Raw genomic sequence first — 19,025 nt, forward strand, 5'->3', positions numbered from 1 at the left:
AAATAACTGTGATTTACCTTATATTTTAAATCTCATTAGACTTGAACAAAACATGTCACAATTAGCCATCCATCTAAAAATTTACTTCACAAATTAAAATTAAACAAGTTGACGTTTTTAATTTACGCAAAATATTATTAGGATTAACTTGTTTTAGAAACATTATCAGTTCTAAAAAACAACAAATTGAGTTACAAATTAACAAAATTCTGAGAACTTTTAAAATTTTTAGACTTCGCTGCTTTTACTAGACTAGACGGTGCTTAATTTTCTCATTAGCTTTATAAATGTGCTATTGGATAATTGATCTATGACAGATAGTTGATCTACGTAATTTGGTTGGTTTATGTCACGGCCAGCCGACAGATCACGATTCACGACTGACATTGATTTTACATAATCTGACCACATGCCTAGCGAACTCAGCCATTTACCTATGAATCAATTTTTCCGATAGTACAATAGCTTGTAAGTTGTGAGCCATTGAAAAGTAGGTAGATATTGTTATTGGATATGGATTTTTTATAAAATTACAGTTAAACAATATTGCTGGTTTGTGTTTGAAAACATATTTTTAATGAGACTATACTATCCCACTGCTAAGCAAGGGCCTCCCCCAAGGCTTTCGGTCGGTCTCGTTCTAAGTTTGTAACGAGCATCTTGAAAATCATGCAACAGCAAAATATTACGTTGGCAATCTGCAGAGGTATAAAAACTATCTGTATTAATATTAGACACAATTATTATACATACGTCTACATTAAAAAAAGAAGGGATACCCGTATGAGGAAAACACCAAGTGGGTAGTAAATCCCCATATCCTTTCACATAATAATATGTTTTCTACAATGTGTCATAACGCCTTGTCATAGAACAAAATAATACTTATAAACTTAGTACTTTCGGCACTCAACAATCTATATGCTCAAAAGAACAAAAAATTATAATATAATATTATATTACGGTTAGGTTAGATTAGGTCGAATTGAGAAGGGGGCGATACCGGTCCGTCCACGTCGTGTCCCTGGGCACCTCCCCCGTGCCATCGTGAGCTTTTTCACGGTGACACGGGAGGGGTGGCTGAACGCCGGTATGGCGTGTGTTTGTGCGCGTGCTTGTCGTGTGTGTTTGGCTGCGCCCGCAGTGTGAAGGACGGGCCCGCGACCCGGGGTGTCGGAGAGATTAAGATGGCTGAGCGCAACTTGAAAAATACTCCCCGGACGGGTTCTGGTCCCTCAGCGGCCGGGGAATGCCACACATCCCCGAAAGGAGATGTCTGCCGCGCGTATACGGGGGCGGCACAAATTGCGTTGAATGAATCGGAGGCCGCAAAAGCGGCGAGGCAGAGGGCTATTTTGGCGGCCCTAGGAGGCAATGACGGCGCGAAAAAGCGCGACAGCCCGAAGCCGGCGCCCATTACCGCGCCGGCGGCGGAACCACAGACTGAGAAGAAGTTGAGGGGCGACAAAGATCTTCCGCATGTCCTGCTGACACGCGAAGCGATCATGCCGCCCCCGTCTCGAATCCCCGGACGAAACACTCCTGGCCTAGACAGCGAGGACGTGCTCTCGGACTCCAGCGAAATGTCTGGCATGTCGCTGGACTCCGGGGGCCTGCCCGCATTCCTGGACAGGACATGTCGAAAGAGGCGAGCAGATGATGACATGGCACCGCCCCTCAGCAAAGGAGTGGCGTCCAAACCAAAGAGAGGTCGTGGCCGCCCGCCGACAACCGGCCAATATGCCGGTCTGGCGAAGGCACAGGCCGACTTTAATCGGGAGAAGGAAGAGGCTTTTCGTTTACAGGCTGAGGAAGAGGTCGCTGACCCAGCGCGGGAGGCGAGGAAAACGCGAGCGACTATCAGCTCCGCCCGCTCCCAATCCGGACTCCCCGTTTCTTCTCCTTCGCGAGAAGAGGCTATGGAGCGGACAGGCGTTGATCTCATGAGGACGGTGGAGATTTTGCTGAAGACCATTGAAATGGTTGCCACGAAGTCCTCCAATCTTAAGGGTACCTACGTATGGTACTACGGAGGCTACCATTAAAATGGTCTTCTAAGAACTGAAAGATCGTTCCTCATCGGAGGAGATCAAGCGGCTGGAAGCTCAGAATGCGCGGCTCGAAGAGCAAGTGGCGAAGTTACGCCAGGAGCTCGACGAGTTGCGCAGACAGATCTCCCAGCAAACTGGTGGTGACGTGCGTGAGCTATTGGCTGAAGTCTCCCGTGCAAATGTGGAGACCTTTGGCAATATGCTCAACGCCAGGCTTGCTGGGTTGGAGGACCGTCTTCTGCCCGAACCGAGACGGAGACCCTCGCTGGCGTCGGACAAAAGGCCGCCGATCGAGGAAGAAATGCCGGGACCCCCTCTGCACAAGGCGAAAGGGAAACCGGCTAAGAAGTCGCAACCGTCAGTTGCTGCATCGGCCCCTCTAGAGGCCCCTGCTGCACCCACGGCGCCCAGGCCTAAAGAGGCCAGGAAAAAAAAGAAGCGGCCCACAACGGCCGCTCAGGAGGCGGCGCAAGGGGAAGCGAATACCAGCTCCACCTGTACAGAGACCCCTTGGACCACGGTGGGTCTGAAGGGTAAGAAGAAGAAGGGGGCGGCTACACCATCTACAGCCGCCCCGAGAAGAAGAAGAAAAAGAAGAAAGGGCTGCGTCCGTTCAAGTCCGCCGCCATAATTCTCACGCTGGAGAAGGAGGTGGACAAGAGCGTGACGTATGCCTCTATATTGAAGGAGGCGACGAGTCGGATCGACCTGGAGGAAGTGGGTATAAACCACAAAAACAGGGTCCGATTCCGACTGGCGAGGACGGGTGCCCGGATACTGGGAGGTAACCGGAGAAGACGCCCAGCAGAAGGCGGACGCCTTCGCGAACAAAATGAGGGAGGTCCTCGATAGGGACGCAGTGAAAATCGCTCGCCCTGTCCAAAGAGTAGATTTGCTCGTCTCCGGCATGGACGACGCAGCGACCGCCGCCGATGTTACCAAGGCGGCGGCAAAAGAAGGCGGCTGCCCGGCCACCAATATCCGGTCGGGCAAAATCACGGTAGGCCCCAGGGGCGCACGGAGCGTGTGGCTCCATGTCCCCACGGACGCCGCCAAGAAGTTAGTAACTTCTGGGCGGCTGCAGGTGGGGTGGGTCCTGGTAAAAGTGGTACTGCTGGCCGCGAGGCCAAAGCGGTGCTACGGATGTCTGGACACCGGCCACCTGGCACCGAGCTGCCAGTCCCCGGTAGACCGTAGCGGGAATTGCTTCCGTTGCGGGAAGCCGGGGCATAAGGCCGCCGACTGCACGGAGGAGCCCAGCTGCTTCTTCTGCGCAGAGCTCGGTAGAGAAAGCAACCACGTGCTGGGGAGTAACGGCTGTTTTACAGCAGCCAACAAGCCTCCCAGCACGAGGAGGAAGCGCAAGGCTCCCTCCAAGGCTCAGCCGCGTAAGCGGCCTGGAGCCAATAAGGCCGGGGCGAGTGAAACCGCCCCCGCCATGGAGGTTGAAGCCTAGGCCTGTGGGTGGTTGATCGGGGGATCACCGCCCCCGATGCCCGGGGAGCCTCTCGGTGCAGACAGGCGGCGGCAAAGGCTGCTGCAGGACGCGGTGAATGCACTGCGATCCCGCTTCTTCACGTGTAGCGCTGACGAGGGCATGGGGGGGTTTTAGTCGGTAAGCCTCTGCAGAGGGAGTCCGACATACCCCTGCCCCCTCCCCCGAGGGGGCGGGGGATGCGTAATGTATTTCCCCTCCTCAAAAAAAAAAGGTCGAATTGAGAAATTTTGGTTCAACCGACTTCCAAAATGGAGGAGGTTTCTCAATGTATCGCGAATAACAACATAATTATTGCCTCAATTCTTGCCAGTATTCGCATCAATAGCTGATATTTAAAGATATTCCCTCAGATGTCAATTGAATGGATCTAAAAATAATATTATATTTTCGTGTCTCTGTAGATCACAATGATCTATGTAGAGAGACGAAATATTATAAATGATTCTAAGTTTGTGATCCGATTTGAGAAATTAAATATGCTGAGTACGCATTAGTACAGCGGCGCGTGCCGGCCGATATGACATAGTCTCTGGTTTTATATAGGAGATTTTTACCAATACCTATTTTTATCTTAATTTCGTTTTACACAGTTACAGTTTTTGTATGCTAACTTAGTTATGTATGCTGTTTGTATGAGTTTAAAACGTGAGTTCTATGACACATGTCACGTGCGCGCTGTCAAAACTTTAGCTAAGCCTCTCTGAACGGGAATGCGGGAAAACTTTACCGTGTTAAAAGTACTTTTTACTAAAAAGCCTGTTGGCTGTTTTGTTCGTAGTTTCACTCGATTGTCGGAGGGCTATGTTATACGTTCTGGCCCAATCGTAAACGGTTTGTTTAAACTTAGGGTTTCAAAAAAGTTTTAGTCGTAGCAATCGATTTTGGGATTTTTCGACAGAAGTTTACATGTTTAATCATACATGTTTAATGTAATCAATCGAAAAGACGATACAAGAGATAAACTACAGTCGAAGCATAGAAATCCAGGGTTATTCATGAGTCATGACTCATATAACTTTGAGAATAATCTCGGAAAAACACAACTGCAGGCAGAAAATCAGAAGGTCAAAGATGGATGGATGGGATGTCTTAAGTCGTAAGCAAAGTGTATGACTCATAAAGTTAATATACCTAGCGGAATAGAGCAACAATCTCGAGCTGTCAAACGTAACCGAAATTGGTTTATATCTGTATGTGAAAATATGTGTACGTATACCTACGAATAATAAAAACTTACACTTACACAAGCATGATTGAACATGAATTCTATGAGATTAAATTGTCAACGTGCGGCACGTGCTGACCGGACGTCAAAAAATGAGTGCTGCTGTCATGTATCACACGTCTCTTTTTACCACGCAGTGTTACTGATAGTGACAGCTCTCTTGCTTTGGCCTTTGTTTCTCTATTCCGCTAGGTACCTATATTAACTTCATGGTATGACTATAATAGAGCCTTAAAGGCATAACAACGTCACCTCGTAACATAAGTAGCGCAAACAACGTTACGTACACAGCATTATATTTTAATAATAATTGTGTTTGCATGGCGCTTAGCGTCATTAAGCGTCATGACGGTCGGGCTAAGCGGTAACGCCAACAATGAAATAACGTGTTTGCCGTCACAATTAACGTTCCAGACGCCAGTGAATCAGTATGGATGCGTCAAAACTTCATAGTTTGAATCGATTTTGAATATCTGTCAGTACTTACCTATCTTTATAGATAAGTGATAATACTTTAGAGTGTGTACGTGTTCCTTGTAGAGAGTTCACTGTGAAAGTAGCAGCGCTGAAAGACCAAATTTTTTTTCACTTGTATGGGGAAACTCGTGACGCTCGGGCCCTTGCCCATACAAAAGTGAAAAAAAATTTTCGTCTTTCAGAGCTGCTACTTTCACAGTGAACTCTCTACAAGGAACACGTACACACTCTAAAGTATTACACACTGTATATATATACAAGAATTGCTTGTTTAAAGATATAAGATTATATTATATTAGTATAGATAACGCACACTACTCCATGCTGAAAAATTAAGAAGTACTTATTATAATATAATTCCTTTCCCGGGGGCCGGGGCTCAAAGCTGCACTTTGTCATATTGCGACGTTTCAATGTGCCAAAAAAAACACGCAGAATCTGGAAATGTTTTGATTTTTTTTTCTTTTTCCACCAACCACGGACTATTCTATCGTAATATAAATTTAATCGACATTATTTTTAATGAGAACAAATTCCAATATGTCTGGTGTTAAATCGTCGGGAATAATCCGGCTATAATCCGGCTATCTGGAACCCGGATGTCTCGGTCAGCCGGATTTATTGTCGGAGTGCGGGAGCGAATGCAAATCGAGTAATAAGTCGGACATTTTGGCGACGAAAATATTTTGGGTGTGGGTGGGTTTTGGGTCTTTGGGTAAAAAGTTCGATATATGAGGAAAAACGGTTCATTAAGAGCCACCACTTTTTTGACAGATTCTCCATACTCTATCTCTCAAGTGAAGTGGTGGATAGCGTATCCGGCACTTATCAGGTAGAGAAACAAGCCCTTAATCTATTTTTTTGAATACCTAGTACCTACATAATATAGTGGTGCAAGAGGAAATTATTAATGCAAAATATTATAGTTTAACGCATATCATAATTCATAAGTCATAACGCAATAAACGTTTGCCAGGTTAGCTAGTCTAATAAATAAAAATGAATTTTAAATTATGTTAGTCTCGCTAAAACTATAGAACGGCTGAACTGATTTGGCTAGCTTTAGTCTTGAAATGTTCGTGGCAATCCAGGGAAGGTTAATATTAGGAGTAAAGTGATAAGAAGTTCACCGGCTCATCTAGTTGACAAATAACATTATTGGTTCCGTTATAATCCTGATCAATATTTTTATTATATCTGATATTTTTATTATAGCTAGTAATGACATATCATAAATGAAGACCTGACTGGAACAACCACATAACTAACATTATATAACATAAGGACAATAATTATTACTCATTTTGTCCCTTATAATTTGAAAATTCTTTGTAACTTATCTCTTTGATCTATTATGTCTGGCTACACATAAAATGCACAGTTATGTTATTTCAATCTTTTTTCTGCCCTAAATCCATCATTTATGCAAAAAAAGACATTTTTCAAATTGTTACTTACCCACTTCACACATGTATGTCTTAGAATCAGTTGGAATATTTCCATGGTGAGACAACACATTTCTCTAATCTGTTTACTACTAGCTGATCTTGTGACCATGATTACTTCGTGAATCGTGAATCATCTCGATTCAGAGCTAGGGCAATATGTTATTCTAATTTTTGCTCTATATTGGTATAAAATAAAAAAAACTTGTAATACGTATACTGTATTATGTATTTACATAAGACTAAGGGCCTATTTTACCACCTACTGATAAGAGCCGGCTATCCACAACTTATCTGACAGATTCTCCATACTCTATCTGTCAAATTAATTAATAGATAGCCTATCAGGAAGTGGCGAAACAGCCCGGCTAAGACTCTTAAGGATACGCGCATATTAGGTAAAGTAGTAAAAGCGTAGTGGAGCGGGCTGCATTCGGATGCGATAGATCATAAAAGTGCATGGAAACGCAACCCACCACGATGCACCCCGTCATAATATGCGCATACCATATTATTATGTATTGCGACAATTTACTATTGCTATCGCCATTTTGTTACGTCGAGCATTCAGCAAAAGAAAACCTTATGAATGAAAGGCACAAAATGGATACTGTAAAATAAGTGTAGCGTAAAGTTTACTGCCCATAAAGCAGAGTCTCGTCGGAATATCTCGTCTAATTAGTCCAAACTAAGTCTACAGCGCTCTCGTCGGTCGTCTGTCATCTGTTAAAGACGTAAAATACGACGACGAAATTATGATGAAAAAACCGAGACTCCGGAATTTAAAAATAGAAAGTGTTGAAAACTATAAGCGCTCTTGCAAACGAATGTCGACGCGTGCCGTCGTCGTCAAGTGCCTTTCGTTTGGAAGCCTGATGGCCGATTTACACGGGTGACTAAAGCCGCACGATTTCCGATGCACGGCGAAAATCGACCGTGTAAATGGCAATTCGACTACGCCGCATGCGGCTAAAGTCGCAAGCCCCAAAGTCATGCGGTCAATGGCCGCATGCGGCTGGTGAGTAAAATCGACCGTGCAAACGCTCAGTCACAGGCGCTCGCTTGCTGCGAATACTACTGTTGACTGGTGATTTGCCGGGTGACTAAAATCGACCCGTTAGTCACCCGTGTTAAATGGGGTGGCGATTCGACTTGGACAGGCGATTCGAGTGGTGGCTTGCCGGGTGACTAAAGTCAACCCGTTAGTCACCCGTGTAAATCGACCATAAAAGGTGTTGAAATATTAAATTTGTATAGAATAGTTAATATACGAGTATATCAATATTGTAGCTTTTTTAAATTTTTAATTAGGTCGCATCTGAACCCATAAGGGAGAAGCCAATAATTTCGGCTGGCAGAAATTCTGCTGCATTCAGTTTCATACAAAAGTCCTGTTTGATTCACACGAGCGTAATTTTGTCAGTAATGATTTGTATGAAAAAATATTTATTCTGCGACTCATAACTCACAAATTATAATATTTATTACGCTCGTCCGGCTTTACCCGAACCATTAACACCAGCTACGTGCATGCTATTATTTAAAAAAAAGCAGTAGACTGCTTACTGTAAAAATAGCAACATCATTTTTAAGAGTATGTAACTAATTAGTAAAAACTTTATGAAATGAAAACTCTTTTCTCAACAACTGTAGGAGCAATACCTTTAACCTTTCTAATTATGCGCCAGATCTAAAGCTGACTAAAGTACTTATATAAATGTCAGTAACATTTTCCCGAAAAGTAACAAATCTAAAAGTTTCCATTTGAAATCACGCTTTATCTTGAAGGCTCTCCGCAAAAAAAAAATAAGACATACTTAAGCAAATCTCCGCCCTGGGACGCCATTATTAATACTGGAGCGGTCATGGTCATTGCTAATGAAAATCTAACTGCGTATCCGCAAGATATTTTATCTGTAAGCATGTTTTCGTAACTCAGACTCATTTTTTTTAAATAAGAGGCAAACGAGCAAACGTACCGTGCCGTCGCCCATGGACACTCGCAACATTAGAAGAGCTGCAGGTTCGTTGCTGGCCTAGCTTGTAAACACAGAATTGATAGGGTGATTTGGTCGATACGATTGTTAATTATTAATAGAGAAACTGGTAGAGACAGTTCTTAAAAAAATAGGAAAAGACGTCATCGCTCCTTCTAGGGAAGGCTTTGTCCCAAAAAAAAATTATAGATTTATCCATCGAATGAGTTTTAATTAGTTTATCCGTGATGTTTCTAGAATAAATATTATGATGATTGCATGATCAAAAATTTGTAAGATGGAGGGAGGGTATCCCGTTTCGTCTTTTGTTTTCACTTCTCCCGGCATTCATAGAGTGCAACCCGTTTATTTTCGACTTCTTAACGAGCGTCATGGAGAATATTTATATACCTACAACATGCGACTGAATATTTCATACTCAAACTGTATATTGTCGTTTCAAACCGAGAAATTCAATGGAGTTTCCTATCGAGACATAGTATATTCAGGTCAAGATATTTTACAGAACGAATTCGGTAACAATTCAGCTACGGTTAAAGTTTCGTGAAAAATGTGAAATTGTTATCTATGTTATTAATTCTTTTATATTTTAGATATATTTAACTGTCGCAGATATTTTAAGTGTAGAAGTTATTGACTCTATTAATATAACTTAGAGAAATTCGGGAACGGTAAAATAGAACTTTTCCAAAACAGCTTTGACACACTTTTTTGAGTTGTAGAAACATTTTGCTGTATTTAATTTTATTGAAATATTGTTATACGTACTCTCTCTCACCGGTTTCAATAACGGTGGTTTAATTCAAACCAAGATCTACTCAAGAGTCATTTGTAGTGCTCAACCAGATGAGATCAGGGCTCAGGCGCAGGGCCGACATTTTACATTCACTCGACGTATGGATTATGCATTTGTTAAAATGTTACTTGCATATTTGGTTATAACAGATCAGGCTCATTGTCCCAGTCGAACATAGAAATAACATATTCCAACGCGCAAATCGAATCCACGATCTTCGAATTAATAACCTCGCTCTAAACCACTGAACCACGGAGGCTAGTAGATAAGAGACGTGAGTCGTGACATGTCGAGTAAAAGAGTGTGATCTTATAGGGATCTAGTTATGATTTATGTTGTTTTTAGGGTTCCGTACCCAAAGGGCATAAACGGGACCCTATTATTAAGACTTCGTTGTCCGTCCGTCTGTCTACAACCAGGCTGTATCTCAAGAACCGCTGTAGCTAGGCTTATGAAATTTTCACAGATTATGTATATCTGTTGCCGCTATAACAACACATACTAAAAAGAAAATAAAATTAATATTTAAGGGGGCTCCCACATAACAAACGTGATTTTTTTGGCCTTTCTTGCTCGTTATCAATAATGGCAACAGGTATGCACTTGAAATTTTCACAAAGGCCTGAATTATATGTGTACTTACTTTATTAATTAATAATAATATTAAAATGAAAAATATATTTAACCCATACAAAAAACACAATTATTTCTGGCTTATTTTTGCTCTATAACAGTACGGAACCCTACGTGCGCGAGTCCGACTCGCACTTGGCCGATTGTTTAAAAACATTATCATGCTCTTAAAAGCATGTTAAACCAAATATTGAATTTAGCCTAGCCTGGTGCAACAGGCAGCAAAGCCGTATTGGAAAATACAAAGGAAGTTGCTTTCAAACGGGCAACTTTTTCATATTCTTTATCACAGAATATGAAATCTAAAGCGGGCGTAATCTCTGATAGCTTGAGCCCTGTGATCGCGGAAAATACCGCCCGCATGTGAAATATAAATCTATAAATTCCGCAACAGTTCAAATTTTTGTTCTATATTAGTACTTATTGGCCAGATTTTTGAAGAGAATAAATCTAAAATATGTATTAGAAACTAATAGCATAAGTTTGTTAAAATTTATATTCCAAAAAAATATACGTAATGTCATATTTCAATAGCGTTCCAACCACAGAAATTAATCAATACTTACTACTCCAGCATGGAAGAAGAATGGATAGAGTCTGGAGACAACGTGGATAATATTCCTGATGCATGTAGTTAGTATTACTATGATGAAGAAAATGAAATCTTTAAAATAACGGCAAATAAAGACCTAAATAATAAGAAAAATGTAAAATGTAATGTAATTTTCTATGTCAGTTCATGGTTATCCATCTTTTATTTTCATAAATATAAATTTTATTACATTTAAATGTATTATTTTTCCTTAAAGTGTCTACCTAATGGTAGGTTTTAGCATTAATATGCTAAAACCTAACCTAAATTACAGTTTAAAACAGTATGGTTTGCAACCCTAGGCCAAACTAATACGTTGGCCGAGGTAAGCACCAGCCCTGGGGTCATTGGATTTGGCGACCAGTCTTTTGGAGAGATCTTTGAAAAGGGCTTTTGCGTCAGGCCCCCACGGACCCAAGGTTTCAACACCAAAAGGCAGAAATTATTACTCAGATCAGCACCCATTTCGAGAATTTTTCAGTTTCAGTAAGTATTTCAAATTCTGCTAAAAGCAAGTCAACAAATCAAATCAGAGTAAATTGTTTACAAAATCTTTTCTGAACGTCGAGACTATCGACCAGCCTATCACCGAATATTTTTACTAAGTAAATCATTATAGATCCGATAATTACATAGATTGATAATCCTTCTCAATCGGGAAAAGCTAGATCGATCCCACATTTCTCAATTGATATCAAAACGTACCTTTACGTATTTATAATCTCAAAGCATATATTTAATATATTCTTTGTAAGTTGAGCTATTTCTGAACTATCATAAATAATAATTGTACTTACATAATAAACTCCAACGAAGATGTGTCACAATCTGAAAGCAAAGAATTCTCCATCAATTTCATGTATCGGAGACTACTCCATCCATTCCGCGAGGAGTGAAATTATTTATGAATTTCCTTGATGTTTCGTAATACACGTTATACCATTTTTACGTGAGTGCGTTTCGTGTGTATATTTTTTATACTCAGCGATTGACTGTGAGCTCTGCGAGGTTTATTGCCTAACGAAATTATATTTCACTAGCGGACCCGACAGACGTTGCTGTACACGAACGCAAATGTAGCGCCACTGATTAGTGAATCTAAGCCATCTAGGGCGTCACCCAGAAAAATCAAGTGACATACAGACGTATAGTAAAATTATATATTAAAGCAAGCATAGCAGCAAGATTTGACTGCCCATTCAAGATGAAAATCTTAACTAGGGCCTAAAAATAGGATAAGTCTATGTAATAAATTTATTGTGAAATATTAATATGACAAAATAGCTGACCCGGTGAATTTCGTAATACTACCCTCATAATACAAACCTTCCCTGGACTTTCACGAATGTATATTTCAATAAACGACATAGGAAATAGGAATATGTACTTGGAATTTCAATCTTTACCCAGCAAAATGCAGTATGCATCTGATATACTTAATCAATATTAGATTAAGTATATCAGAAGCATACTGCATTTTGCTGGGTAAATATTGAAGTTATGGAAATACTTTGAGTTCTCGGAAAGGACTTATTATTATTTTTTTAATCAGGTAAGAGTAATACGCTGATTTTAGTGTCACGCTTACTGCACGAGACTGAGAGTATATGACTGAGATGTTTCATGTATGAAATTATAGTAGGAAGCGTTTTTGAACAACGCGTAGCGGTGTGCGTTGATATTTTATACATTTCGGTGTCGGTGCAGACGGTCAGAGAGCGGTCAGCGTGACACGAAAATAGACCTTACATAACCTCCTTCTTTTCAGAAGTCGTTTAGCAAAAATATGCCGACGCGTACGGCGTACTCCAAGGCTCTAATTGTAAGACCGACGTTCTTTAAAGTGTATGTTATAGTGGTTATGATAGTGTCTATCTAATCATATTAATCCCCCTTATCGCATCTCAAATGGTGATCCATTTTAAAATGTTTTGGCGGCAAAATCACAGGAAAATAATCCATACTAATATTTTAAATGCGAAAGTTTGTCTGTCTGTCTGGTAAATTTTGGTGTGGTATACTTATTTTGGGGCAACGGAGTTGCGGGCGTCATATTCTGGTACAGGGGCTCCCAAACTTATTTTGTCGACCGCCCACTTTGAGAAAAAAATGTTTGGCGCTCCTTTGTTTCTTTTGGCCCACAAGAGGGCTTTATCACCCACTTTGGGAAAGGCTGTTCTAGTAAAACTATATTTTCGAGATAGGTGAATTCGAAAACAGTGTTTAATTCTAATAAAAATAGTAATTATAGATTGGTAAATATAATGCGGAAGTTTGTCTGTATAATATGTTTCTCTTTCACTCGTTACCGACTGAACCGAGTGTGATAAAAATTACAAATATATTCTATGTCCTGGAAAAAGACTTAAGATAGTTAAAAAAATCCAAGATTATATTTTGATGAAAATAATCGGCACAACAAAGTTTTACAGCTTAAATTAAAATTTTCAAAATAGGGAATACAATGCAAATATCGGTAAAAGGGCGCCACTAGCACTAAATAATACGACCAATATCCGATAATTATATTGCACACGTCTTATTCATAATATTGACAGAAACGTTGTCAACCGTCTATGCTGAGTGCTACCTCTAGCGCACCGTGAAAACATTGCAGTTTTTTTTTGTGAAATAAGGGGGCAAACGAGCAAACGGGTCACCTGATGGAAAGCAACTTCCGTCGCCCATGGACACTCGCAACATCAGAAGAGCAGCTGCAGGTGCGTTGCCGGAATAGGGGAGGGTAGGGAAGAAAATAGGAGAGGGTAGGCAAGGGAAAAGGGTAGGGGATTGGGCCTCCGGTAAACTCACTCACTCGGCGAAACACAGCGCAAGCGCTGTTTTACGCAGGTTTTCTGTAAGCTCATGGTATTTTTCCAGTCGAGCCGACCCATTCGTGTCGAAGCATGACTCTCCCACGTTAAAATCCTATTTGAATAAATACAAACAAAATATACATTAAATAACTTTATGTTAAAATAATAAGATACTTAACTTAACGTTAAGAGCCCATATGACCCTAACTTGACTACATACTTTAACCTAGATCTCAAAATCTGTAAGGTCTAGAAAACTGATTTTTAACTCAAGTAACTTCAGTTCATAAAGATTAAATGCTCAAGTCGAAAACACGATTACTCAAAAAATGTTCGATAGTTTATTTTTTACAAAAACATTACTTTTTTGCTTGGATCTTCGAAGTTTGCTGTCTTTTCTTTAATATTTTTTAATATCTAAAAAGGTATTGATAAAACCTAAATTTGCTCAAAACACTTTTTTCATAATCATTATAGTATATGGCACAGATAAGTAGACCACGTGAAGGATCATAGGCTATAGATTTTAATAATTTTGCGGGTCGCTAGTAAAGTATATTATGTATGTGGGACTCTACGAACTACCCACTAAAACCCCATGGTGCTCCACTCACCGCAAAGTTACAGGCACGATCAACCCACCGCAACAATATTAAACTAAGCCTAACCGTTCACCAATCGTTTTGATTAATTCATTCTAACTAAGCACTTAACATCTGCGACTCGTATGCCGGGTTGCACGAAAACTTTGTCATTAGACATAAGTTATTCTCCAAATCTCTGGCAAGAACTTGCAGCCATTAAGCAATTATTTTCAAAGCAGAATTGATAACGAACAATAACAATTTACGACGCTTAAAAAGTTAATACCAAGCTATAAACTTGAAACAAAACATTTCTGACGGGGAAGCCCTGAAAGTTGCAAAGTTACGAAAATAACTCTATTTTCGTAACTTTTCAAGAATTTAATTTGGCTGGTACGTTTTTTATTAAACTGCAAAGTAGGTAGCCCGTTGACGGAAATTATTTGATTACGAATATTTTTAGAATGTTTGAAAAATATCAGATTTTGATTCTTAAGAATAGAATGATCAACGAATTACAAGGAAAATTGTTTGTGTTCACAAAGAAAACGCTTTATTGAATTAAAGGAAAATTTTACGGGATTAGGCTTTTTACGAAAACAATAAATATGATTTACCAATTATTTCTTTAAAGGTTACTAATATTATGAATCCAAAAGTGTGTCTGTCTGTTACTTCCTCACGCCCAAACCGCTGAACCGATTTTGCTGAAATTTTGTATGGAGATACGCCGAGTCCCGGAAAAGGACATAGAATAGTTTTATCCTGGAAGAACAACACCGCGATTAACAATTTATTTTATTTTATTCATCTAGTTAAAAATTAGTAGAAAATGTGAGTGTATTCAAAATGCCCTTTACTTCGCCAGCGTAGAAATTACTTTATTGCCTAGCCGTTTATAGCTGCACTAAAGCTATCGTATGGTCTTTCCTAGAACTAGAACCGGACAAGGAAGGACACGGTATAATTTTATTCTCATAAAAATGTACGGTTCCGGTGCGATAAATTAATTTACTTTTTCTGTTTTATTTAAGTTTCAATTAGTGCAACTAAGTTAATGGCAACAGCCATTGCTATAGTTTATAAAAAACGAATACTGGTAAAATATTAGTCGTATCGTAAGTATTACAAATCACTTGAAAATAATAAAAGGAGTTCGAATTTAAAACTCTCTAAATTTTTATTATTTTTTTGCAAGTGATTTGTATTGTACGACAACTAATTTTTAACACCTACAAGTTACTAAAAACTTGTAGGTGTTAAAATTTAATGAAAATTCTCGTTAAATTAGGTCATTGAAAATAACATTCAGTTTTTCTATTGCAAGCTGCACGAATTTAAATAGCACTTTGAGTGTCGAGGTGGCTTCATAATGTATTCAACGACCGCTTTATGACTTTTTAAACCGATATGCAGAAATTAACATTATGTGGGCTTACACGTAATCTGACGCATTAAATAATAATCTATTCTTTTTAGCAAGAAAATAGAATGAAAATAATTATTTTATTCTTTAGTAAGTATTCCATTTGAACGGCACAACATTAATACTCGGTTTCTAAGTTTTTCTTCCAGCTATTCACTAAAATTTTTTGACTGGGCGTCAAAATACAAACCAACAATTAACAACTCTGTGTAAAACTCCGTCCAATAAAACTAAGAAATTAGTCATAAGAGGCCGCGCGGCACATTCTTATCCAAGATGTCATCCAAGGCCCATTATGGGACCCACTCTAGTAAATGTAAAACTATCGATGGCTAAACTAACTTTAGTCAGTCATTATATTATGACCTTTTTCGATGAAAACAAATTAAATGGGAAAGCTATTTCGAATACTTCGGAAGTTCACCGACCTCTACGTTCTCTGTAACGTAAAACTGTCAAATATTCAGTACCATTTCCTCCTGCAATTGACAGGAGAGATTTTGACAGGCCAGACTTCCCCAAGTTTTGACCGGTTAACACTGAGACCACAGCATAAAGAATATATAGTACAGTAACTATATTAAAGTATACCGTATACAGAATACAGTGTACAATACACAGTAGAGAGCAAAAGTAAGTCTGAATTCAAACTAGCTCAATTACACATGAACTATTTTGAGCGCGTGCTATGTACAGTGCTCCCAAAGTGATAATGTGCATAGAAATTTTCGTAATTTTTCGGCAATGGTCGTATTTCCCGATCGTCAGAAGACGTCGCTGCAAGCACTGTTTTTAATTAAACTTAACTTCAAGAAAATCAGCGCTTTGCGGCAACGTTCAGGAGCCTGACGTAACTTGAACGTTACCATGGTAACGTCACTGGCCACGTCGCAATGGCTTCCGGGTGAGTTATAGACTATAGTACTTATTGACGGACCGGCAACAACGGACAGCCACCGGCTACATGATATTTACTTCTATTTCCTTTGAATAAGGTGCAAAATGCAAGTGCAATGTTTAGGGCATTTACGTTTCAGAGATTCGGGTGTTTTCGTGAATATCTTACGACAATTAGCGAAGAGTTGCATGCCGTATCCAAAACTTTCGCTTAATAGTTCTTTTTTTCTGGAATTTCTTATGACCAAATAAGTTGCACATTTTCCACCCAGTAAAATGTTCTCGTCGCACATGATACAATAATCTGACAGACACTGCAACTGAACAAAATTGACAATGTTGGCGTTGCGTTCGTTGCCGCATACAATGGGGATTGTCCATTTTTTATTTATTTTGCTCATTACAAAAACATTTCGAGGAATAAGGTCAGTGCTCGTTTTTCTGTATATAAACGAAAAAAATACCCATTAGTTACTTATATTTTTGAACAATCGGAATTTAAAACATATCCGATGATGACGTCAGAGCAAAACTTTAAAAATTTATTGAGAAAAAACTAGCCAATGAATTTCAAAATTATTTAATTGATATTCTTAAAATACCCTATCGCCGAAACGAAAGTTGAATGAAAGAAGATGACGAAAATTGAAGATGAAAGTGAACAGTGTGGACATAGCTAATCACACATATATTATGTGTGCGTGCCCTCTAGGTACTCAGTTTCAAGTATCAAGATAGTCTACTGTATATTATCATTTATTGTGTTCAGACGACTTCCAAACTTCACTAGACTGTTATTATTTATTAGATTGAAACTTCTTCATCAAATTGCTTATTTGGAAGTTTGTAAAAGAGATTGAAAGACGACTTTATTATTTGATAGAGCCATTTTAGAGCCTTTGATGGATCAAATTAGAATGTAAACGGATTATTAGGAACGAAAAAAATATATCAAAGGAGTTTTATAAGTTGACTTAAGCGGCTCTTAGATTCTTCGTTCCGAATTTTTACCTGTCAAATACCTTAAATTTTTACAGGTAAAAAATTAATAGCTTACCAGTTTTGTTTGTATCTATACATGTAAGTAGTATTTAAGATACAAACAAAACTATTTTTGTAAGTTATAGCAATGTAATAATAAGTAATGAATTGATAGTTATATTTAATAATTTCTTTAATTTATCAACAACATAAGGGAAAAAGACGTCACTGCAATCGGTAGTAAGCAATTAACATAAAAATCCGTACTAATAATATAAATGCGAAAATTTCGTCTTTCTGCTACAGCTCTTCGTGCTTATACCCTGGACCGATTTTGGTGAAATTTGGTATGCACATACTTTTAGTCCCGGTAAAGGACATAGGGTAGTTTTTGTCGCGGATGGTGCATACCGGTGGTAGGCAACGTAGTTTCTTCGTTCGACTTTCAAAAAGTGTATCATGATACCCATTTTAAATAAAAAGATATTTTATTTACTTTATTTATGGATGTAATGTACGATTCGGTACTTTTGGCGAAACGGAGTTGCGGGCGTCAACTAGTGCATAGAATAATGCCAAAATATACAACAACAATACAATATAAACATTTGTAAAATAAACAAGGTATTATGTTTATTGTACAACTTTAGCTACTTTCTTCAAAGGGTTAAATACAAGTGTTTTCCATCAGCTAAAAGGGTCAGTTCTTGGCTTCACCGGGGGGCAAGTCCACTAATGTCAGTAATTTATGTCTATCCGCAAATCCGTTTGCTCTGAAATATGTAAGAAGATCCCATAATGCCATGCCCTTTTGTATGGGCAAATTCATGACGCTGAAAAAAAAAGTGAATTCTATATGAACGACACATAATAATAATAATAATAATAATAATCATATCTATTTCATTCAAATTTCTAACCCGCAACCCCCGGCTTGAGCGCTGACAACACGCCCAACCTCTGAGCCACAGGCGTCGTCGATACGCATACATACACCCTATAGTTGCTATAGTATTATCACTGAGTTTTGTTACACCCTGTATATAATTATATATCCCCCTAATAATCTAGTTCTACTAGCTATTTGACCAAGCTTTGCTCGGTATTCGATAAAACACGAATTATTTTTAACAAAAAATTTAAACCGACTTCCAAGGTAAAAACAATAATAACATCCTTTTATTATGAACTAAAAAGTATTAAATAATTTTTCCTATCTAATAGTGCCTTTTTCCGAATTCGGCTAAACCTCAACTATTTCTGTACTCAATCTTCATCATTTTGAAGTCGGTACCAGATAGCTGAATCTTTAGTTCTCTGACAGAATATTTGAAACTTTTGGAACTGGCACCGACTTCAAAATTACCACTACGGTCGAACATACAAAAAAAAAAACCACAGCAGAATATATAACCTCCTCGTTTTTTGGAAGTCGGTTAATAAAATGATATTTTCTAAAAATGATTCCTAGCTAGATTGATTTATCGCCCCCAAAACCCCCTATATACTAAATTCATGAAAATCGTTGGAGCCGATTCCGAGATTCCAATTATATACATATATACAAGAATTGCTCGTTTAAATATAAGATAAGATTGAGAGAATGA

At 39.0% G+C, this 19,025-nt stretch overlaps 2 protein-coding genes across 2 annotated transcripts in view; one reads left to right on the forward strand and one right to left on the reverse strand.

The window, feature by feature from the left end:
- Positions 1–19,025, reverse strand: part of LOC121739071 (prolactin-releasing peptide receptor-like) — a 59,431-nt gene that overhangs the window by 27,481 nt on the left and 12,925 nt on the right. The window contains exon 2 of the mRNA XM_042131387.1: positions 11,512–11,542. The gene's annotated coding sequence lies outside the window, so the exon portion shown is untranslated. The remainder of the gene's footprint in view (positions 1–11,511; positions 11,543–19,025) is intronic.
- On the forward strand, positions 1,188–3,507 carry LOC121739475. The gene is made up of 3 exons (XM_042131960.1): positions 1,188–2,010; positions 2,060–2,668; positions 2,792–3,507. Exons 1-3 carry the CDS (start codon positions 1,188–1,190, stop codon positions 3,505–3,507), a joined length of 2,148 nt encoding a protein of 715 aa, XP_041987894.1.

Source organism: Aricia agestis, chromosome Z (assembly GCF_905147365.1).
Source record: "Aricia agestis chromosome Z, ilAriAges1.1, whole genome shotgun sequence".
Taxonomy (NCBI): Eukaryota; Metazoa; Arthropoda; class Insecta; order Lepidoptera; family Lycaenidae; genus Aricia; species Aricia agestis.